Below are 25,739 nucleotides of genomic sequence, written 5' to 3'. Positions count from 1 at the left end.
TGGAAGCTCAAATGTAACAGCTACTCATACAATACAGAAATAAATAAAGAATAGAGAGAAAAATAAAGCAAAGACAAAGACAAAAAAGATTTGAAACTAAATGGCTTAAATAAAATTTTAGCTTTGTTTAAACCAATATAATACAGACAAAATATTACAGGTGATTATGGAAATGAAAGATCAGAAACTCTTTTCAGTCTTTAATTATTCTATGAGATTCCTTTAATCTTATCAGATTTCAAGTTATATGCTCAATTATGGATGTCAAGAATTGAAACTGCGATTCGTTTATTGTATTTCTTCTTTTCATACTATTTTCAATTTGACTCTTGATTAATGTCAATTATCTATAATTCTATTATCACAAGTGGTAGTCTTCAGATTAATAAAGTATTCTTTTTCTAAGAACTCTTTTTTAAAGACATTGGTACCAACCAATGCAAAAATGTTAAAATACATAAGTTAGATTTTTTTTTTAATTAATTTTTTTACATTAATTCCTTTTTTATTGAATTTTAGTATTTTAGTTTTTATTATCAGTCAATTTACCAAAACTGATAGAAGTAGAATCACAACTTAAGTAATCTCACACACACATATAAACACATACATATGAACACACATAAACACATGTGGACACATGTAGAAGATAGAAAACAGTCAATAATGACTATGACTATTGTCTGTTAATGAGCTGCAAAGCAAAGATGACTTTGAAGTCCAGCTGAAGATTTGCAGCTTTCACCATAACTTTTACATAAATGTCTCTTCTCAGTTAAATGCAATGCAGAATCAGGAAATTAGCATTATGAACAAAATATACCTTGTCAGACCACTACTAGCAAAACAATGTTTATTTCATGATCAACAGACATTTGTCCGTACATATGGCAATAGTCTCTCATAATAATATTCAAGCAAACTTATGATCAAATGGTTTTCTGGCTATAGCTATCCCTACATCATTTAATGTGCCGCTGCTTTTTTAAAAAAATGATGTCATGTTATTTGAGTGAACTGTGGCTGCTATGTCTAGCAGATCATATGACTATCTATAGGTCCATGTGTTGACAGTCTATTTTGGATATGTGGTGTGAATTTCTAATGGCACTGATGATGATGATGGTGATGATGATGACAATGATGACAACAACAACGGCGATGGCAGCGATGGTGACGATGGTGATGGCAATGACAGGGATGAGGCAGAAGAGGAGACTAGATACCAGATGTGTGTCTGTGTGTAAGTTAAGGGTAATTGTTCATTGAATAGTGATATATTTCCTATTTCAAAATATAGCTGGATCATTATTGGCTATTACTTTAAAATAAATATGTAAACATATACCTTCTAGCTACAACTAAATAGCAACCATGTTGACAGCATGTAATCAGATTTGTACTTATGATATTTTGGAAATATGTAAACAAAACCTCCCAAAAAATCAATCAAGTAATTATCTAGTAATTAAATAAAGAACAACTCTGTTAAACAGAAAAATCAATCATGTTGACAATATGTAAATAGATCTGCATATTTAGCATTATTAAAACATGTTGGCAAAACAAAAAAATCAATGAAGCGATTATCCAGTGAATGGATAATAAGTCACTAGATGGTTTTATCTGCAAAATTACTTTAGAAACTTTCGTTCATAAATGACTAAATATATGTAGAAAATTAATTTTCCTGAAAGATGAAACATCTGAAAATCATTATGAAAGAAATAAAATTTGATTGCTATGATTGATCTATATAGTTGCATTTCCTAAATAAGGTCCAAGTAACTCCATCATTCCTTGAAAAATTTCTGGTGGTGGGGAAGAGGCTCCACAAGACAGGGTGCTCTTTGATAAAATTTAGTAAAAAATTATTTGTTTTAGAAATTGTAATTATATAAAGGTGTGATGGTGATATTTGGTCGATGAGGACTTTGAGTATGTCCATCTCACATTTTTCTTATATTTTTCTTATATGCTTGTATTGATGAGTTGTGTCTCATCTTCCGTGATTTTATGCATGTATATTCTATTATATTCTATAAGCACTCATTTTATGCACGAAGTTGATCACACAACAATGTGGATGCATCCAAGGTCTAAAGTTTGGCACTTGCTGGATTATGTCGTCATCCACAAGCATGACATCTATGACATTTGTAATGTCAAGTCCTTTCCTAGATCAGAATGCTGGACAGACCACAGTGTGGTGCAAGCAAAGTTCTGGCTGATGATTAGAGTGAAAGAGAGAAGAGGACCAGTTGGCATTCCTCGGCGTCTGAATGTCCAGAAGATATATGATGCTGTGTTGAGGAAAGAGCTCCAGACTTGCTTGTCTAGCATTGAAAATACTACAGTATGGGAAGATTTTCGAGACCAGGTTCTTTAATGTGCTGCTGAAACACTGGGATATGCTACTGCCAGACACAGAGATTGATTTGATTAAAACAATGCTGAAGTTTAGCAACTATTGATTATAAAGTACCATGCCTACAATGTATTGCTGCAGAGAAGACGTTCAGCTGTTCAGCAAAATCTAGCACTTGCCCACTGTAGCAGTGTAAAATCACTACTGCAGCAATCACTCAGGAAGATGCAGAACACTTAGTGGGAGGATCTTGCTCATGATGTTCGGGCTGCTGCTGATGCAAATGACAGCAAGAAGCTTTACCATCTTATGAAGCTAGTTCATGGGCCTAAGAGCTCTGCATCAGCTCCTTTGCTTTCCAAGGAGTCTTTTACTCTTTTTACTAAATCAACAGAAATCACAGATTGCTGGATTGAACACTTCTCTGAACCCTTAAACTACGAGTCAGTTGTGGATGAAACAGTGATTGATACTATGCAACAAAGATCTATCACTGGCTCCTTAATAGATGAGGTAATGACAATAATAAATAAATTAAATCTTGGTAGGGCTGGAATTTGTTCTGAAGTCTTGCAATTCGGTGGTGATTACATCATACAGTCCCTTCATGAACTTATTAGTGTAGTCTGGAGGGATGGTGCAATGCCTAAGGATTGGAAGGATGCAATTATTCTTCCTCTCTATAAAGGAAATGGAACCAAAATAATGTGTGGCAACTACAGAGGTATTGCTCTACTATCAGCTGCGGGCAAGGTTCTGGCAAATATTCTTCTTACCCGCCTGAATGGATGTCTCGTAAATGATGTCCTATCTGAATCTCAATGTGGCTTCTGATCTGGTAGAGGGACAATGGATATCATTTTTCACAGCAAGACAGATGTAGAAGTGTTATGAGCAGAATATGGATCTGTCTAGATATTCATTGATTTAATCTAGGCCTTTGATACTGTGAATAGGGCCTTGCTGTGGAAAATACTTGGCAAACTTGAACGTGTGGATCACTTTGTATCTATAATTAAATCATTTCATGATGGAATGGAGGCTTGGGTCAATGTTGGTGGTGGCATGGAAGGACCCATTCCTGTAGAGAATGGTGTTAAGCAGGGTGACATTTTTGCCCCAACTCACTTTTCTTTGTACTTTGCTGCTACTTTTACTCATGCCTTTGCTGAGGTTAGCTCTCTGGGAATATATGTCAGGTATCAATCTACTGGCCGCCTCTTTAATCTGTGCCAATTTTCTGCCAATTCAAAAGTTTTGAAGTCTCTTATTCATGACCTCCTTTATGAGTGACTTAGCCACTCATACAGTGGATGACATGCAAATACTTATGAATCGTATTTCTGCTTCTTACAAGGCATTTGGACTCAGCATTAACCTGGACAAGACTGTTGTAATGTTCCAGCTTGCACTAAGAAATCCATATGTGGAACCAGCTATCTTGGATGAAGGAACAATTCTGAAAGTGGTAGACAAGTTTGTCTACCTGGGCAGCACACTCAGCCGTTCTTGCTGCCTGGATGATGAAATCTCTTTCAGGCTGTAGAGAGCAACTGGTTCCTTCCAGTCTCTTGAGTCTCATATCTGGCCCCAGCATGGCATCACAAGGCAAACAAAAATTGCTGTGTACTGTGCATGTATACTGACATTGCTCCTTTACTCATGTGAGACATGGACCCTTTACAAACGTCATGTAAAGGTCCTTGAATGCTTCCATCAGAGATGTCTCAGACACATTCTGAATGTTGGCTGGACCATAAAAACTCCAGACACACAGGTCTTGAGGAAAGCTGATATCTTGAGTATTGAGGCAATGGTGCACAAGCACCGGTTATGTTAGACTGGACACCTTATTAGAATGAGGGATATCAGGATCCCTAAACAAATGCTATATGGAGAACTTCTTAGCGGAAAGGGACCCCAGCAGAAACCAAGTCTGTGATTTAAAGACTGTGTCAAGTCCTCATTAAAGGCCTGTGATATGCAGTAGACAGACTGGGAGAGCAGTGCCTGTCATCACTACAGATGGAGGGAGCAGGTTAAAGAGGGGGCTGACACCTTTGAAAGAGCACATATTCTTCATGAAGAATTTAAGCGTGCTGCTCGAAAGTGCACTGCTAGCATAGTGAATGGGGAAAGTTTGGTTTACAATGTATGCTTGTCAAGAGCAGGGTTCATAAGCCACCAACTGAGCCACAAATGCAAAATATAAGTTAGTCCTAGAGCGCACAATGTTCCTAAAGATCAGCAATGGTCTTCCATGGTCATGAGTAGATGGCCATCATGTATGTATGCATGTATGTATGTATGTATCTATGTGTGTGTCTGTCTGTCTGTATGTATATATGTGTGTGTGCATATGTGTGTATGTATATATCATTATTGTTTTAACATTCACTTTTCCATGGTTGCATGGGTCAAATAGAATTTATTAAGATAGATTTTCTACACCAAGGTGCTCTTCCTGTCACTAATCTTCACTTGTTTACAAGGACAATGATATTTCCCTATGACCAGAGACCATGTGGTTGGGAAATGGTGCGTATTTGATTTTGTATGTATTGTGTGTGTGTATATATGTGTATGTGTGTGTGTGTTTGTGTTTAAGTGTGTACATGTGTACATGTACATGCACACACACACACACACATGCACATATCCACATACACAGTGGAAGCATGAGTAAGAACTAGCATCCATTAATTGAAACATGTACGGGAAATCTTGTTGCTAAGCATTGCTTTGCATCTCATTTCATTAAATCATTAGTTACTAAATTGAATTATTTTACAGAACTTTCATTAAAAAAATAATTTTTTTGTGTTCAAAGATACAAACAAAACAATGCAACATTAAAAAATATACAAAACTAATTTGCTGCTTGATAATATTAAAAATTTACATAGAATTACCAGGATAGAATAGACGATGAAATTCAATGCTAAAAACATTTAATATGAGAAACCAATTTGTCAATGTAAATAAAACCTAGACATTTACATAAAGGATAATAGTTTCTGGTCAGCAAATGAATTTAATTTTCACAGTAAGTCTTAAGAGATTTAGAAAATGGAATACAAAGAGATTAGGATATAATAATACAATGTGCTATCGTGAAGCAAAGTACAAATCCCAGCCTGAGTGGTACAACAAAGATCTGTAAGTTAATTCTTTCAACTGCTGAGATTCAAGAACAAACATGTGAGAATAATGGCCTTCCTTGCATTTATTTATATCAGTCCAATTAAAATGTTAATGATGAGAGGCTGTGAAATGAGTGGTGAAAGAAGAAAAAGAAAAGAAGATTAATCACAAGAACTTCATAGAAGATTATCTCTGACTCTTTATCCCTAGATGGACAGCAGTCATAAGCTGAGAAATCTTTGGGAAGGGACATTTATTTATCACCACTTTACTAAGGGCATTACTGAAGTGTTACAACATTCCATCAGGTAACATTCCATAAATGTTAAAGACAGCTGAGGTAAGTTTCTCAAGGAATTAAGTAAAACTTGTAAGATATGATTACATCTTGTCAAAGAAAGATGATCCAAATTCTTCAAACAAATAATTACATTGACAGAATTTTCTTTGATAGATGAGGAATGACTGAAATAAAGGGCTGGGAAGTTTTCTTGAACTGGATAATGTATTCATCTGTCAAATTTTCTCAGAGCCCACTAATATTTAGAACTAGCAGTATCGCCCGGCGTTGCTCGGGTTTGTAAGGGAAATAACTATAAAGCATTTTTAGAGAGTAATAGCCAAAAAATGAAGGTAAATTTTTCTTTCAGTTAAAAAGGTCGAGTTGCGTCCCCTAGACAGTCTGTGGTTTGTGTTTCTGATTCTTGACCCCATGTCGAATTTATCGATTTTTTTCAGAACTGGGGGAACTTTTCAAAATTTTCGCTGCGTTAGTTTTGAATTATGACATTGGGCTATGTGTGTGTCAAGTTTCATCAGAATCGGTTGAAAGCTGTGGTCAGGGTGAGGGTACAACCTAACAGACACACAGAAACACACACAGACAAACTGCCGTTTATATATAGAGAGATTTAGTTTGAGTAAACTTTCAGGTAATCATAAGCTAAGACACATGAAGCTGTGTTGTTCAAGTCTCATCCAGGCAAGATTTAAAGATGCCAGTTTTTGACAGTAGGAAGCAATAGGCATAAGACTATCGTCTCTGATATCCAGAACCTCGAGTTGCTGGTTTTCACTAATATAACTACACACAGCATCATTGATTTCACAACTTTCAAGACTCAATTTTCACAAATCATAGCACTTGGTTATAATTTCATCAAACTTCTTCATAAAAACATTTACTACACTCACATCTAAGTAAAGTAATTTAGAAAGATTAGTAGTACTAAAGACCGCTTCATCCACCTGCAACACCTCCATGATCACTTCAGACTGGCCAGCATGACAGCTCTCAAGACCATTGGGACTGGATGGTACAACATTGATTGGCCGCCAACAACCTGCATTACTGTCATCCTGCTTGAGGGCCTGTCTTCACCACCTGCCACCATCAAGTGCGACTATAGTGGGCTACACAGCACTGACATTGGCGACATCAACAATGGAAGTTGATAGTCTTCTCTGAGGAGAGCCGGTACTGCATTTTCACCTTGGATAGCAGAGTGAGGGTGTGGCATAGGAGGGGTGAACACTACAGAGACACATGTATCATAGAGAGAGATGCGTGGGGTGGCCAAAACATCATGGTTTGGGATGTTATAGGCCTAAATCAGAGAACTGGGCCCCATGTGTTCCAAAATGTTGGTACAAGCAGAAGGAATGGCTTCACAGTGCAGCTCTACATTGACTAGATCTAAGACCTCACATCGTGCCCTTTTTCACATGTCACCATAGCCACATGTTCCAGCAGGACAATGCTTCCTTCCACATGGACTTTCTGTGTTAGCACAACTTCAGAACCATGCCATGGCCCGCTCTCAGCCTAGATTTGAACCCAATTGAACACTTGTTGGATTAAATCCAGAAACGGCTAAACCAGGTGGTCCCAAGGCCAACAACTCATATAGAACTGGAAGCAGCTTTCCTCAGGGTGTGGTCACAGGTGCCAATGGCTTTTGTGAACCGCCTCATGCACTCCCTGTACCGACAGTGTATGGCTGCTTTGAACACCCAAGGAGGGTATACATGGTATTGAACATGTCATGCCCTACAATCTCGAGGTGCTGGATTTGCCCACTACCAGAACACATGACAATGACCCATAGACTGTGGTCAAGGTGCATCAAAGAAATTGACATTATCAGATTTATAAAAATTTATCTCTGATATAATGATATTAAAACATATTTCACAGTCACACATGTCTTGCATTTCTTTTGCGGTTCAGTGTATATATATGATGGGATTCCACACAGTTTTTATCAATGAAATCTACAATAGCCTAGGGCTATAGTAGAAGACAGTTGCCCAAGATGTTGTGCAGTGAGCCTAAACTGAAACCAAGTGGTTGCAGAGTGAAAATATTTGGAAATCACCTGTATCAAATATACTTGATATTGAAGAGCAATATTTATGTGACTAATTCTTATCATCATCATCATCATCATCATCATCATCATCATCATTTAACGTCCGTTTTCCATGCTGGCATGGGTTGAACGGTTTGACCAGGGTCTGGGAAGCCAGGAGGCTGCACCAGGCTCCAGTCTGATCTGGCAGTGTTTCTACAGCTGGATGCCCTTCCTAACACCAATCACTCTGTGAGTGTAGTGGGTGCTTTTTACGTGCCACCAACACAGGTGCCAGGCGAGGCTGGCAATGGCCACGATCGGATGGTGCTTTTTCTCCAGTGCAGGAGGTAGAAACAATTTACAATGAACTTATATTTAAACAAATGTTTTAGTGGATTCCTGTCAGATCATGATCACACTTCCATTCCTACCCAAACAGACTGTGCCTCCACACCATGTAAATACTAGGCCTCATGATTACTGAGGATCTCTCTTGATAAGTGTATATTTTCAATATAGCAAAAGTTGCATCACAATGACTACATTGAGACAAGAGCTATTTGACCCACAGATGTGCTGTGTCCTCTCCTTGCCATCTATACTGTTATTACAGTGGCTTCTGTTCTTCAACACTGGCTAATCTCATTCCACTTCAACTCAAGCACTCTAAGTGCATTTGCTTTTCTTTCTTTCATCATGTATATTGTGTCTAAACACCACCACCAGGCCTTGTATTACCCATTACATCCAGTCCTGCCTTCTTAGAACATTGGCTTTCAGGCAATCTCTCCTTGCATGCCTATATTTATTAATTAATTAATTAATTAATTAATTAATTAATTAATTAATTAATTAATTTATTTATCCATGCTAGCAGGGTGCAAAGAGCACCATATGAGTGTGATCATTACTAGCATCACCTTACTGGCACTAGAGCCCTGTGCTAGTAGGGTGCTAAGAGCACCATCTGAGTATGATCGTTGCCAGAGCAGCAAACTAGCCTTCGTGCTGGTGGCACATAAAAAGCACCATTCAAGCATAATCGTTACCAGCATCACCTTACTGGCACCTGTGCTGGTGGCATGTGTAAAAAGATTCAAGCGAGGTCGTTGCCAGTACTGTCTGACCGGCCCCTGTGCCGGTGGCACGTAAAAGCACCTATTACACTCTCGGAGTGGTTGGCGTTAGGAAAGGCATCCAGCTGTAGAAACTCTGCCAGATCAAGATTGAAGCCTGGTGCAGCCATCTGGTTCGCTGGCCCTCAGTCAAATCGTCCAACCCATGCTAGCATGGAAAGCGGACGTTAAACGATGATGATGATGAAGATGATGATGATTTTTCTATAGCTGCCAACTTGCAACAGTTCAAGTAAAACATTAATGATATAAATTTTATCAGTTTCAAAATGTCTTCAAAGTCTATGAATACATCTTTCTCTTCTTGATCAAACAAATAAACATAAAAACGAATGAAGAATACAAAAAAAAAAATTGATAATATATTTAGGTCACATTCCCTCACATCTAATGACATATTGAGCAGATTAAATACTCAGAACTAGAGTATTAACAAACATAATCAGAATGAAACCATTCTTCTTCCCATTCCTTGTTTTCCTTGATATAGGTAGCATTTAATTCTTCTAAATCCATGGCATTTCATTAGACCTGCTGAACTTGTTCTGATTCTCAAATGGAAAATATTATCTGAATTATTTGCGTTTGGATTTTCAGAAGATAAATTATCATGTGACTTTAATTTTATAATAAGAGAAATATTCTAGGAATAGAATAAAATGAGATTGATGGAAAATGATTGAACTTACATATTTAAAAATACAACAAGACATTGGTACGGCACATCGTTCTGAACTTGGATTAAATCGAGAGCAGTTGAAATAGATATTAGCTTGCCAATCTCTATAACCATATTCACTGTGAGATATGCCACAGCATTTAAACTAGAAAAGACAAGAAGAATAAAAACTTATATTAGACAATAGTGAATCCATTATTGTAGTGAGACTATATCATTGTGATCATACTAGGTGCTATATTGTTATAAAATCATACTAGGTAATATTCTTTTACTTGTTTCAGTCATTTGACTGTGACCATGCTGGAGAACCGCCTTTAGTTGAGCAAATTTACTCCAGGACTTATTCTTTGTAAGCCCAGTACTTATTCTATTGGTCTCTTTTGCCGAACCACTAAGTTACGGTGATGTAAACACACCAGCATCGGTTGTCAAGCGATGTTGGGGGGGAAGGGACAAACATTGACTCACAGACATATATGGGCACACGCACACACACACACACACACACACACATATACATATATATGACGGGCTTCTTTCAGTTTCCATCTACCAAATCCACTCACAAAGCTTTGGTCAGCCCAAGGCTATAGGAGAAGACATTTGCTCAAGGTGCCACGCAGTGGGACTGAACCCGAAACCATGTGGTTGGTAAGCAAGCTACTTACCACACAGCCACTCCTATGCCTAATATAAGCATCTATTTGATCCTTTACTTTGCATTAATTCTACAGTTCTGTAACAGAACAATATCATATTTCCCAGCGAATTTTCCAGACCAAAATTTATTGTCAAAAAAAGTAGGTCATCTTATTTGCCAAGACAACTTTGGAGGAGGAAAACTTCCATGTGAAAGGCGGCAGGACTTGGAAAAACAGTGACAATGTTTGAATGTTTACACTACATGTTTACCTTGTATTCTATGTTGACTTGATTGCTAGAAAATACAGTATTAGTTTACTGTTTGCTTCACTGTACATCAGTGAAGTAGAATTAATGAAGTAAAGTATAAATAAGTTAAGGTGTCACTTTACTGTAATCACAATGTACTGTATATAGGCGTAGGAGTGGCTGTGTGGTAAGTAGCTTGCTTACCAACCACATGGTTCCGGGTTCAGTCCCACTGCGTGGAACCTTGGGCAAGTGTCTTCTACTATAGCCTCAGGCCGACCAAAGCCTTGTGAGTGGATTTGGAAGACAGAAACTGAAAGAAGCCCATCATATATGTGTGTGTGTGTGTGTGTGTGTGGTGTGTGTGTGTGTGTGTGTGTGTGTGTGTGTGTGTTTGTGTGTGTGTGTTTGTGTGTGTGTTTGTGTGTCTGTGTTCGGCAAAAAAAAAAACTGATAGAATAAGTACTAGGCTTACAAAGAATAAGTCTTGGGGTCGATTTGCTCGACTAAAGGTGGTGCTCCAGCATGGCCACAGTCAAATAACTGAAACAAGTTAATGAGTTAATGAGTATATGTTGATCCGTAGCTGAATAATTAGTGAGTCATAAACATAGTATCAAACAAAGATACTAGTCAAAATACTAGACAGAAATTTACAGCTGACCAAGCCTGCTAGCTGGTCAACAAATCCCATTCTGTTGTTGGTACTGTACTGTGTATATGGCTATTTTAGTACCCAATGACTCAGTCAATCTGGCTGTAAAGAGATACACAAGGATATAAAGCACATCTTTTAAGTAGTTATGAATAGAAATTAAATAAGTATTTCCAAATCCTTGCCATTTGAATGAAATTTACAAATGTCAAAAATACTACAGCTTTTGTAAGCTAAGTGCTTTCACTTGAAATATGCACAAATATCATAAACAGTTGAAAAATAGTGAAGGGGCAAAATTTGCTCTAACCTACAGAAAAAAAGTAAATATAAATCACAATTCTCAGTTTTAAACAAAGTGGATACACATATGCTTGATGGAAGACATTCCAAATAACTCAGTTAATGATATAATTGTATCGTGAGGAGAGCATATTTTCCAATACACAAATAGGACAGGTAAGATATCAGTTTACACACACACACACACACACACACACACACATGTGCACACACACACACACATGTGCACACACACGTGTATGTGCACAGACATGCACATTCACACTCATAGAATACCTTTTAAGTATGAGAATAAGAATTATAAATAGCATGTTCTGCTAAATCATTCATCAAAATATTAATTAAATTTTAAATGGTTAAAATCACGATGTATAAAAGCATAAAATGCACATGACTAATTTCTGAAGTTAATGGTTAAGATAATTGAATGAACAAGTTTTTAATTAAAAAAAAAAACAACATAAAAACAAACTGAAAAATATTTACAAAAAAAAAAACAACAATTTATTTTTGAAATTAATATTAAGATTAAAAAAAAAACACAGAACAAAACACCATTATAAAATATTCTTTCAAGACATCAGTTTATTGTTTAATTCTAGGATGAATACCATAAAACTGGGACAACGGGACATGTTAATTTAGTGAAATATGGGTCAACTAATCTAGAAGTGCTGTAGCAAAAAGGGAAAAGGAAGGCTGTGTGGGGAGGAAGTTTACTTCACAATTATGTTCGTCTAGGGTTCACTCTCTCACATCAGCAATACAGTGAACCTAAAGTGTCTTCTACCATAGCTTCCACACAGTTTCTATCTACCAAATTTCATTGCTTTGTGAGCAAAACTTGGTGAAAGGAAAATTTGCAGAAGCTCATCAGAGATTTTTTTTTTGCCTCTCTCTTTTCTCTTTTACTTGTTTCAGTCTTTTGACTGCGGCCATGCTGGAGCGCTGCCTTTTAGTCGAGCAAATCGACCCCAGGACTTATTCTTTGTAAGCCTAGTCTCTTTTGCTGAACTGCTAAGTAATGGGGATGTAAACACACCAGCATCGGTTGTCAAGCGATGTTGGGGAGACAAACACAGACACACAAACACATACACACATATATATATACATATATACGATGGGCTTTTTTCAGTTTCCGTCTACCAAATCCACTCACAAGGCTTTCGTCAGCCCGAGGCTATAGTAGAAGACTCTTGTCCAAGGTGCCACGCAGTGGGACTGAACCCGGAACTGTGTGGTTGGTAAGCAAGCTACTTACCACACAGCCACTCCTGCACCTATAGATTTAATAGATTTAATTCATTGCCCAGTTTCACACCATTGTCTGGGTTGTGGGTGATTTCAGTAGAGTCCACCCTGCTGTAAGCATTTGAGCCATGTGACAGGATGAATTCCTGCTTTCCTTCTACTAATCTCAGAGGCTCCAAAAACAGAGCTGAGTACATATCTTTCTCCTTTGTCTAAGTTTTATAAATATGCTTAGATCAAGCAGGTGTTTGTGTCTATTAATTTATTTGAGGCCAATGAATTTATATCTACAATATACATTTTCTTGAATTTATAACTGACCAACATAGCTCAATGTTTCCTTACAGTGTGCCATAGATACCAATATTTCTAGAAATATTGGTTTCAAATTTTGGCACAATACCAGCAATTTTAGGGGGAAGGGTTAAGTCTATAACATCGATCACAGTACTCAACTGGTACTCATTTTATCAACCCCAAATGGATGAAAAGCAAAGTGGGCCTCAGTGAAATTTGAACTTAGAATGTAAAGATGGATGAAATGCTACAAGTTAACAATTCTGCCAGCTCACCACCTTAATATTTCTTGCGAAGCTCACCACTTAATATTTCTTGCGAAGACCTGTTGAGGCAAGTGAAATGAAAATCAAATTTGATGACTGTCATCCGTGCTAGTGGGGTGCAAAGAGCACTATACGAGTGTGATCGTTGACAGAGCGGCTAACCGGCTTCCGTGCCAGTGGCACATAAAAGGCACCATTCAAGTGTGATCGCTACCAGCGTCAACTTACTGGCACTTGAGCCCCATGCTAGTAGGGTGCTAAGAGCACCATTCGAGCGTGATCATTATCAGCATTGCCTTACTGGCACCTGTGCCGGTGGCATGTGTAAAAAGATTTGCGTGAGGTCATTGCCAGTACCACCTGACTGGCCCTCTTGCTGGTGGCACGTAAAAGCACCCACTACTCTCTCAGAGTGGATGGCATTAGGAAGGGCATCCAGCTGTAGAAACTCTGCCAGATCAAGATTGAAGCCTGGTGCAGCCATCTGGTTCGCCAGCCCTCAGTTAAATCATCTGACCCATGCTAGCACCGAAAGCAGACGTTAAACAAAGATGATGATGATGATGATTACCTGTGATATATTGGTGTTTCACTGAAGGAGAATGTTATCTCATATCTACTTAACATTACTATGAGGATGCATGGCCTAGTGATTAGGGTGTTGCACTCGTGATTGGGAGATCATGGTTTCAATTCCTGGACTGGATGATGCATTGTGTTTTTGAGCAAAGCACTTCATCTCTGAGATCACTTCAATACTTGAGATGCGATACACTATACACCTGTTTAGGCAATGTCAGTTTGATGGAAGGAGTGAGATAATGTATAACACAAATTGTTCAGCAAGAAACTACAGAACCATCTTTCTCCAAATACAAGTGACTACTATCATTTAACATTACTGAATTTGAAGCTAAACTGTGAAATATAAGGCAATTATTTCTTATTATTTTATCATGAGAGAAATCATTTTATGATAATGTGTCTGAGAATAAGTGGATCCCTGTTGGTTTCAACGATGGGCATTCAGCTGTTTGATCAATTGAATTTTCTGCTCATCAAATTAAGTGCATAAGTGGTTGACTATTCCATAGGCACATGTACTTTTAACACAATTCTCAGATGAGTAGAATCAACTTGACAGTAAGTGACAACACTGAAACTTTGAATTACAGATACAATATATTCAATGAACTTTCACACAGTTTCCCTCTACCCTTCACTCTCAAGGCTTGAGTTGACACAAGGTTATAGTAAAAGACACTTGCTCCAAGATGACACACAGTAGGGTTGAACCTAGAACCTTATGATTGCAAGGTAAACTTTTTGACTTTATATTGCATACACATCTATATTGCATATACATGCGAATGTAACATTTTAAAAGATAGTTAAATATTGTTACTGTTGATTAGACTTCCATCATATTAAATTCAGTCAAAAATTATAAACATGAAACAGAATAGATTTTGGCATCTTGACTGAATAAATATTAAAATGACAGTAGCTAATAACATTCTAAAAGGTCAGGTCATTGCCTACCATCCATTCAGAAGAAATTCAATTCCATATAGAAATGTCAATTGATTCTAAACAGGTTAAGCTTAAAACTTCTTAAAATCAATGTTTCCAAAAAAAATGTTTACATGCAAGGTTGTCTTAGCCTAAACTACTCACAGCAAATCAAAAATTTTCTGATGCAAAAATATACAAAACTCTACAAAATATGTTTGTAGCATTTATTTCTCTCTTTCCTCCTAAAATCCATATCTCAATCACTCAAGAAAATGCAGAAGCATGTTTCTCAGACAACAAGAGACTACCATCATTTAACATTACTGAATATGAAGCTAATCTTTGATATATAAAGCAATTATTTCCTATGATTTTACTATGAGAGAAATCATTTTATGATAATGTGTCTGAAAATAAATGGATCCCTGTTTGGTTTCACCCTGCACAAATGATTTGTTTATAGTGATCAAATGTTTGTGCTGTACATTAGCTCACTTTTTCCATCAAATCGATGCTGCCTGAACAGCTGCACAGTGTATCACATATCAGCATCAAAGTGATAACAGAGCAACATGAAATGAAGTGTTTTTCTCAAAAACACATTGCATCATCCAGTCCAAGAATTGAAACCATGATCTCACAATCATGAGTGCAACACTCTAACCACTAGGCCATGTACCCTCATAGTAATGTTAAGCAGATATGAGATAACACTCTGCTTCAATCACTTGTCTACAGAATAATAATCAGCTGTCATATGCTCTTTTAATTCTTTAGTTTGTTTTAATCATCAAGATCAAGCCCATGTTTGACCCCATCCTTCATATGTTTTCTCTCTAACTATTATATTTATTGATTTGAATTGTTGCATATGGGAAAAAATCCAAATCAAATATTAGATTAGCTCTACTAAGTTATTTTTTATTTGTAAATCTATGATCTGTCAGTTTAGGATCTATAGTCTATCATTCAATAAAATGACATTTATCAGTCTGTGATCTGTCAGTCTATAATCTACCAGTCTATGACTAAGATGTTCGCCAGTGATAATTTTATGGTCAGTCAGTCTGTGATCTGTCATCAGTTTATGATCTATTAGTCTATCAGCTTATGATCTATGACTTGTAGCATGTGATGTCTGATTTGTTAATCTAAATGGTATGTTCTGTCAGCCTTTGCATGTATGATGTAATATTACCACTCCTTAGTCTCCTTGTCTATGATCTATGATCTATGTTCTGTCAGAGTATGATTTATGATCCACTAGTTTTTGATCTATGTTCTATCAGTTTAAGATCTATAATCAGTCAGTTTATAATCTATAATCCATCAGCATATTATCTTTGGTGCATAAAACTATCTTTTGTAGGTTTATACTCTTTTATTTGTCAGTCTATAATCTATGAGATGTCTGTTTAATGATCTATAACCTGTGACCTTCTAGTAAATTATGTGGCTATTATCTATGATCAATAATTGGTCAGTCCATGATGTCAGCCTATATGTGATCTACAATCTGTAAAACTATGATCTACGATTTATAATGAGTCACTTTATGATCTAATATTTTCACTCCTTGATCTTTCAGGCTATGATCTATGTTCTCTGCATCTATGATATATGATCTGTCAGTTTATGATCTACGATTTGTCAAGTTATGTTTTATCATCTATTAGTTTTTTTTTATCTATAAACATATCAGTCCATGATCTATGATTTCTTAGCCTATCATATGTCAGTCAATAGTCTACAACATATTTATCTATGATCTATTAGTCTATGGTCTGTCAATCTTTGACATATGATGTATTAGTTTATAATCAGTGTTATGTCAGTATATGATCAATGATCTGCCATTCAATGAGCTGTTAGTTTATGAGCTATGATCTGTGACTCTATGATCTAATATTTGTCACTTAAAGATTTGTCAGTCTACAATTTTTTATCTATTAATTTATGTTCTATGATTTATCATCGACCTATGACTCGCCAGTTAATGATCTATAGTATGCCAGCCCATGAACTTTCAGAGTATTATTCAGGATTTCTCAGTCTGTGAGGATCAGTCTGTGATATATGATTTGTCTGTTAACTATCTGTGAGCAGTTAGTTCATGATCTATTATCTACCAGTCAATGATCAATGAACTGTCAGTCTACTAGCTATGATCTATCAGACTATGACTTATTATTGGTTAATGATCATTGATCTGTCTGTCCATGATGTTTCTGTTAATGATCTAAAATCTGTAATTCCATGATGCATCCTCTCTCAGTCTTTGATGCATGATTTCTTAGTCTATCATGCTTTTGTTTATGAACATCAAGATGATTTCTGTTGACACTGTCTCACAAGGTTAAAAGAATAATTATCAAAGTGTGGCATTGGTTGAATATTTTCAGCTTTTAAAGTATTTCCATTAATATGAATATAATATTGATTTCAAACTTTGGCACAAGGCCAGCAATTTTTTGGTGGGGGGAGGTTAAGTCAATTACATCAAGCCCAGTGTCCAACTGGTACTTATTTTATCAACTGTGAAAAGATAAAAGGTAAAGTCAACCTCGGCAGAATTTGAACTCAGAATGTTAAGACAGACAAAATGCTACAAAGCATTTTGCCCAATGTGATAACAATTCTGCCAGCTTGCCATCTTAAATATGTGCATAATATTAAATATTGCTATAATAATAATTTATTCAGATGGCTAGTACACCTTACGTTGTCGAGCGGTTACTGTTTATATCTCGTTCAGAGATTTATTATTGCTTTCAGACAGTTTTTCTAAATTAGTGACAGTGGTTGCTGTGAAAAACATTATATATTATTTGCAAGGGGACTCCTTCATCGAAGACCGGTGCTTACCATGCGTTGACGAGAGGCAATTACCTTGAAACTATAGTCCGTATGTAGTACTTAGGTCTTCAAGGGAGGATGACCTCCCTTTGCAAATAACACAAGGGCACTGAGATAGTGTCTAAAGTCCATCTGGTGACGTTGATCGCCTGGGGCTAAAAGCATCAGTAACACCCCACCCCCAGTGGCTAGCCACATTCAGATGGCTAGTACACCTTACGTTGTCGAGCAGTTACTGTTTATATCTCGTTCAGAGATTTATTAATAATTTATTTTCTTTCTATCTAATTTTGATCGATAGTTTTCATAATGTATTTATAGAGAAAATTTACCCTGATCTGCTTGTAACCATGTAAAAAGTCCTTAAGGAACCACTTTGTGCAAGAGTTAAATTTTATAACCAAATAATTTTTTGCCTGAATCCAATGTGGAATTAACTTTTAAGCATACTGTAGATCACCACCGCCACCACCATCACCATCAGCAGCCGTTCAAGAATTTGGACCTGGAGATCTCCATTTCCAGCGACTTCGAAGGCCACCTCCCAGTGGTGTCGGGCATCAACAAAGAGCCCTCGACTACAACAAGACGACCAAAATTTTTTTTTCCAAGGTCTGAGGTCTCCTGCCCCTAAGCCCTAGACCATCACCTAATCACCCTTACCCGTCTTGTTGCTTAACAACAACAACAACAATCAGCATCAGCATCATCATTATCATTTAACATACATGTTCAATACTGGCAAGGGTTGGACAGTTTGACTGGGTCTAATGGGTCCGAGGGCTGCATCATTCTCCAGTGTCTTCTTTGGCATGGTTCCTGCAGCTAACATCCCTCACTTTACAGTGTTTTGAATTAAAATAACATTCATTGACAGAGCTTCAAAGAAACATACCTCAGTTTGTATACTATCAATCCAAGCCTTTAATTTTCTATCATCTTTGTATTTATGCAAAGCTAGTGTGAGACGCTGTCGGGGAACATCCATAAACTTCTCTGTGGACACAGGAGCAGAGAATAACAACCAAATAAGTACTCCAAAAATTAACTCTATGATTATCATAAAGCCAAGCATAATGTAAAACTGCAAAAAGACAAAAAAGAAAACAAGAGAAATTATAGTGAATTAACACAGATTAAAACATAACATACAAATTAAAACATAATGATATAAAATTTTATTAGATATTATAAACACCAGTTTAGGACAAGAAAATAAAGGAATAGGTTCACTGACAAAATTATTACCTGCTGGGTGACAGTATTACTTATTTTATTACAAAAAAACCTAACATTTCCCATTTCATATTGAATACTATAAATGGTTGCTGCTATTTTAATTGTACTGTTTTACCCACCAAAATATAATTCAAGTATCACAGGTATTATTATCCTTGGATTTTTCTAGAATTCTAATGTTTAGACTAAAGAATTAAGACAGAGTATTTATGAAGAGCTTAAGTGTAACCGTTAAATAGATAAAATAGTGTATTTCATGTGAAACATCACCAACAGAAAACACAAGTATAGATGTGTGGGCCAGTTCAGAAGTCCAGTTCTGAAGTATGTAGCTTTGAGTGGGACCTTAGCCAAATGTCTTCTCATAGCTTCAGGCTGACCAATACTTTGTGAGTGACATTTGGGAGATGGAAACTGTGTGGAAGTAGGTCAGAGGCATTGTTCTTGCTATGGGTAATCTGCTCTTGAATATCTTCAAAAGCTTGCTTGGAAGACCTGGCAAGCCAAATGAGACCATAACCATGTAGCCTGTGCCAGGGGCGTAACCAGCCCACTTGTGCATACCTTCTCCTTCTTTGGACACTAAACTCTGCTTACGAAGACCTGCTGAGGCAAGTGAAATCGAAATCAAAATCAAAGTGAAATTCAATGATGGGCACGAGCACCATACGAGCGTGATCATTGACAGAGCAGCTAACCAGCTTCCGTGCCAGTGGCACATAAAAGGCACCATTTGAGTGTGATCATTGCCAGCTTCGCCTTACTGGCACTTGTGCCCCGTGCTAGTAGGGTGCTAAGACCATCATCTGAGCGTGATTGTTGCCAGAGCAGCTAACTGGCTTCCATGCTGGTGGCATGTAGGAGGCACCATTTGAAGGAGATCGTTACTAGCATTGCCTTATTGGCACCTGTGCTGGTGGCATGTGTAAAAAAAGTTCGAGCGAGGTCGTTGCCAGTACCACCTGACTGGCCCCATGCCGGTGGCACGTAAAAGCACCCACTACACTCTCGGAGTGGTTGGCGTTAGGAAGGGCATCCAGCTGTAGAAACTCTGCCAGATCAAGACTAGAGCCTGGTGCAGCCATCTGGTTTGCCAGCCCACAGTCAAACCGTCCAACCCATGCTAGCATGGAAAGCGGACATTAAACGACGATGATGATGATGATGATGATGATGATGAATCCACTCTTTTGTAAATATTTGGGAAAGTTTTTTCTAATAATAACTTCTTGCTTCCCACTAGTCTTGGAGCTACAAATGCTTTTCTTCATTCTTAGACAACACCAGAAAAAATAGATAAAAAATAAGCAGTTAAGATATTAATGATACTACCTAAAAAATTTCTAGATATTCTTCACTTCCAACCAGCATGTCCGAGGAATCATTAATATTGCCAAGTGCAATCATTGACATGAAACTCAGTAATATTCTGACCTAATACATCATGTTTAGTAATGTACTACTCAACAATATAAAAATATAAACACATGCAAAGACTTTAAATACAACTCTTTCCTCTAGATTTAACAAGTAAAGAAAAAATACAGCACAGAACAACCCACTCTTAGCTGTGTGGTTCTTAACTGAAAATAACTCCATCTCATCTTGAGATCAGAAGATACATAGTATATGTCTTCCACTGTACTTTAAAAAAATATTTACTGGAGGACAGGAGCAAGTATTTCCTTGCAATGATCTCTGGTGTGACTCTTGGGTTTGTTTCTGAGAGATGAGCATCTGATGAGATTAATGCTGTAAATTGCATTTAATAAAATATAAACTGAAATGAAGAGAAATGATTACAACAATCAATCTAAACCAGATTATAGATCTACCTTAAAGCAAAAGAATAATGTGAAATTACTTACCACTCTTAGTAAATACCTATTCCCTTTAATGGTTCCAATGCATCCAAATACAGCCATAAGAAATGTTATTGATGCTACTATAAAAAGGACAATGGCAGGGTCCAAAATAAATTCTATAGCTTCAGTCACAACTTTTTTAGTTCCTAAGAGAATATAATAACTAATCACAATTGCTATTACTGCTACAACCTGAAAAGAAAAGAAAATAAGCAATTTATATACTGTTTGTACAATTGGAAAATTTTAATGTAAAGCAGATACAAATAAGGAAGAACATTGCATGATTTCTTGCGTGTGTGTATGGAGGTGTTGTGTGTGTGTGTGTGGGGGGTGTCTGTCTGTCTGTCAGTCTGTATGTGTGTATGTTTGTATTCCTGTGGTGAGGGTCAGAAATTTCACTTGGTATTCAGATAGTGCTTGATTACTTCCTACACTGATAACCTGATGCTAATAACAGATATCTCAAGGAGATACAAAGCAGCTTCCATACATGGACAAACAGTCTTGAGGTGAAAAGGTTATGGTAGGGAATTAGATGGGTGGCAGAATTTTTATTTTTGATGTTAGTGTTGCAAATAGTTAGGCCATTTACATTACAGAACGTCAAGCACCTCACAAACTTATGCATACATACACATATGTATGTGCATGTATGAGGGCATATGCACATGTGTGTGTGTATGTGTAAGTGCATATGTGCATTTGTGTGTGTATATGTGGATATATATATACATATATATAGAGAGAGTTTACGAAAAAAACAAAAGATGAAGACAGGTGGTGTACAAAACAAACAGATGTATTAGTATAACGATATATATATATATATATATATATTTCATCATTATCATAATCACCCTTTAACGTCCATTTTCCATGCTGGCATGGGTTGGATGGTTTAACTGAAAACTTGTAAGCTGGGAAACTGCACCAGGTTCCTATCTGATGCCCTTCCTAAAGCCAACCATTCCAAGAGTGTATTGGGTGTTTTTCATGTGTCACCAGCAATGGTGCCAGTTACATAACATCGACACCAGCCACAACTATGATCTCACTTGGCTTGACAGGTCTTTTCAAGTAAGCCAAATTGCCAAAGGTCTCGGTCACTTGTTACTGCTTCCATGAGGCCCAACGTTTGAAGGGTGCTTTTTACATACCACTAGCACAGGTGTCAGTTTTGTGACACTGGCATCAACCACGACTCTCTCTCTCTCTCTCTTGCACATGCACACACACACACACACAATTCTTATATAAGCGAGGAGCCGTAAATGTGTTGGTCTACATTTGCAGAAGCTGTTTTGGCTCCATCTTAGAATTGGATCACTGTGAGGGGTATTACATAGCAAAAAGTTACAGAATTTTTAGGCTAAAAGTGAGAGCGTATTTCTTTGTAATTCTGAGGCAAGTAAAGATCATCATCTTTTGAAAGTAGATTAACTGAAGACTTTAAAAAAAGCCATTGACTTGTTTACTTTAAGGGCACCTTCAGTGGTAAATGGGCCAATCTGGATTGGCATGCTATCTCCTGCTTTGTGGTTGAAGAAAGGATTGTCATCAAATTTGGTGTTATATAACCCCGTGTTACCAAGTAACAATTTAAAGTGCTGAAACCAAGCATTTAGGGACTAGTCAGTGCTTTCCCTCAAAATATACAGAATCTCTGCAGATCTCTTGTTACTAAGTTTCCTCAAAGCTGCCCTTTGTAGAGGTTGTTGCATTCTTTAGGTTTGGATTTAATGTGTATTTCTAGTGCCTCTTTGTATGCTTGATCAAGTGAAATTTTAGCTGAACTGAGATTCCTTTCATTACTCTTGGGGAACATAGATTAGTATTTGTGGGTTGTTTTCTTCAAATCCTTTCTGGTTTCTGTTACTTTCTCATTGGAAGCAAAGGTTAGTTGTCTTTCTTTGTTTCTTTGGAAGCAATTCCAGTGTTATGTCTCTACTGGCAGAGGTTAGGTTATCATATAAAAATTTGTGTTCTTAATTACAATTCTTGTCCTTAAGCCTGTTACAGAGAGGAACAAACTTGTGTACTGCAACAGTAAACTCATTACATAGATCGGTTGCTTTTGCTCAGTTGATTGGTTTCATAGGATTTCTAACTCGTACTATGTCCTTCCAGTAACTTATGTGGCTTTTGTATGAAACAGTTCTATGGTTAGATATAACACCCTCAAAAGTGTTGTGTGCACATGAATTTTTAATGTTTTTAATGCACTTCTTTCTAGTTAGGATTCAGCAGAACTGAGTGAGGCTGCCCCAATATGACACTATATCCAGAGCTTGCATGAATGGTTCTGAAGTCTTGTTTTAGTAGCAACAATATTCTGCTGTTCCTTGAATCCCTTTATGTGCTTACTATTCAACTTCTGTTGGTGAGGAGTGAATCTGAAGTCTCTAGCTGTTGAACTATGGTATTCTAGATGGAACAGTCAAAGCCCTTTTCATTCATCATCATCATTTAATGTCTATTGTCCATGCTGGCATGGGGTGGACGGTTTGACCAGAGCTGCACCAAACTCCAGTCTGATTTGTCATAGTTTCTATGGCTGGATACCTTTCCTATCTCGAACCACTCTGCAGAGTGTGGTGGGTGCTTTTACTTGGAACTGCGTAAATAAAAAAAAAGGACCCAGTACACCATTATGTATGGAAAACCATCCTCTTGGTATGTGTATGCATGTGTGTGTCTGTGCGTGCATGCTCACATGCATGCACATATATGCACATAGGTAGATGTATGTGAGTGGATGTTTGCAGGGGCATGCAGTGTACATCCCTGCAACTGCTGGGGATTACAAAAATATTTATGGACTTTAATATCTCAGGTAAAGTCTGCCTAAGAGGAAAAATTTTTAAATTGTTACCACAAACCTGCCAGGGGCATTAACCTATTGTCTCAGTTCATCATCATCATCATCGTTTAACCTCCGTTTTCCGCGCTAGCACGGGTTGGATGGTTCGACCGGGGTCTGGGAAGCCAGGGGCTGCTCCAGGCTCCAGTCTGATCTGGCAGAGTTTCTACGGCTGGATGCCCTTCCTAACGCCAACCCACTTTCTTATATAAGCTACTGACACTTCATACTGTAGTTGCTGTAATTGATTTATTATTGTTATTGTTGTTGTGGTTGCATCAAGATTATTTTATTTTCCTCTCTCCTCTACTATGTATATATGTGTGGAGTTGCAAATTACGTATGTGCCTCTGTGTGTGTGTGTATGTGTGTGTGTGTATGTGTGAGTGTGTATGTGCGTGTGTGTGTATGTGTGTGTGTGTGTGCATGCGTGCGTGTGCGTGTGTGTGTGTGTGTGTGTGTGTGGTGTGTGTGTGTGTGTGTGTGTCTGCCTGAATACGTATAAAGAAAGTGTGGCTACCACTGCTTTCTTCAGATTGACTTTTTGTCTCGCCCCTATTAATGCCATCCTACAAATTCAAACTCTGTCAACCCCTATTCTGTCATATCAATGATGCTGAGTGTGATTTGCACAACTGGAATATTTTAGGGCAAACGTCCCTCTAAGCTTTGTATTTTTTGCTGTGAATACTGAAGAGGTGTTTTGATTGTGTTATACTATTTTGCTAATTGGCTTGCATAGCAACGACAGTTAATTTACCGAAACACATGTATGTTTTATTAAATGTTAAAAATTCAATATTTTCTGTGTTTATTATTACTATAACATGGCTCTTATTCTACATGCTAGCCTATCTGGTGGTTTGATGATTTTTGTCTAATTATGGTGGGTGTAGAAGTGGAGTGTGGAACTTTCTGAACTCAAACCTTTGGTTATGTGTCGCATCTTCCAGCACACTTATTTGCTATATATATATATGTGTGTGTATATATATATATATAATATATATATATATATATATATATATATATAATTTATGTGAAATAGAAAGATGAATAATCTTGTAGTAGATTAATCAAAAGTTTAACCGATACCTTAGTAGCAAAAATCACAGCAGTAAACAGCACGGTTGGAGGTACAACCATCTGGCGTTGCAACCGTGCGTTGGTGCACCATCAACTGAACTCACTCCTATTGTATCTCACTTCTTTTTTACTCTTTTACTCTTTTACTTGTTTCAGTCATTTGACTGCGGCCATGCTGGAGCACCGCCTTTTAGTCGAGTAAATCGACCCCAGGACTTATAATGTTTTATATATATATATATATATATATATATATATATATATTTAGGAAGGGCATCCAGCTGTAGAAACTCTGCCAGATCAAGATTGAAGCCTGGTGCAGCCATCTGGTTCGCCAGTGCTCAGTCAAATTGTCCAATCCATGTTAGCATGGAAAGCGGACGTTGAACGATGATGATGATGATGATGATGATGATGATGATGATGATGATATATATGTCATTATTGTCATCATGCATACATGCCTCTATGTGAGTGTGTGTGTGTGTGTTTGTAAATGTGCATATGTGTATGCATGTGTGTGCTGTGTTCATGTGATGTGTTGTGGTGTGTGTGTACAAGTGTGTGTGCATATCTGTGTGTAAGTAGGTGGATGTACGTGTCTGTTTTCAGTCATGAGAAATATCATTTCAATAATGAATGAAATGAGAAAACAAATGTAATGCATATATTATCACAAGATATTGATTAGATTCCCAAAGACTACAGGTTGCTTTAATAACCCACTTGAGATTATAGTAAAGTTGTGTTGTCCTGGTAACCTGTTCAGTATTGTGACCAATACCAATTGTAATACTGGCAATAAAACTTTTCAATTGCTTTATTAAATTTAAGTGAAGGACCTTTAACTGTTAGTAAAGATAGAAACATTCTCTTTAAATTGAAAATAAACACTTGATGTATGTAATATTGTTGGTAGAGAGCACAGAAGATAAGCTTAAAAAGAAGTTGCACAGACAATAACC

The 25,739-nt window shown here is 37.2% G+C and overlaps 1 protein-coding gene across 2 annotated transcripts in view; it reads right to left on the bottom strand.

Annotated features, from left to right (window-relative positions):
* LOC115226965 (tetraspanin-33-like) overlaps positions 1-25,739 on the bottom strand; it is a 194,048-nt gene that overhangs the window by 9,016 nt on the left and 159,293 nt on the right. For both annotated transcript variants that reach the window (XM_036500532.1, XM_036500533.1), the window contains exons 4-6: positions 20,829-21,017; positions 18,617-18,805; positions 9,692-9,826 (exon numbers count right to left, since the gene is read on the bottom strand). In XM_036500532.1, coding sequence (XP_036356425.1) covers positions 9,692-9,826; positions 18,617-18,805; positions 20,829-21,017 — 513 coding nt within the window. The remainder of the gene's footprint in view (positions 1-9,691; positions 9,827-18,616; positions 18,806-20,828; positions 21,018-25,739) is intronic.

The sequence above is a fragment of the Octopus sinensis genome, linkage group LG2 (genome assembly GCF_006345805.1).
Source record: "Octopus sinensis linkage group LG2, ASM634580v1, whole genome shotgun sequence".
In the NCBI taxonomy this organism is placed as follows: Eukaryota; Metazoa; Mollusca; class Cephalopoda; order Octopoda; family Octopodidae; genus Octopus; species Octopus sinensis.
The sequence above is the reverse complement of the archived record's forward strand: the minus strand, read 5'-3'. Positions and strand labels throughout refer to the sequence as shown.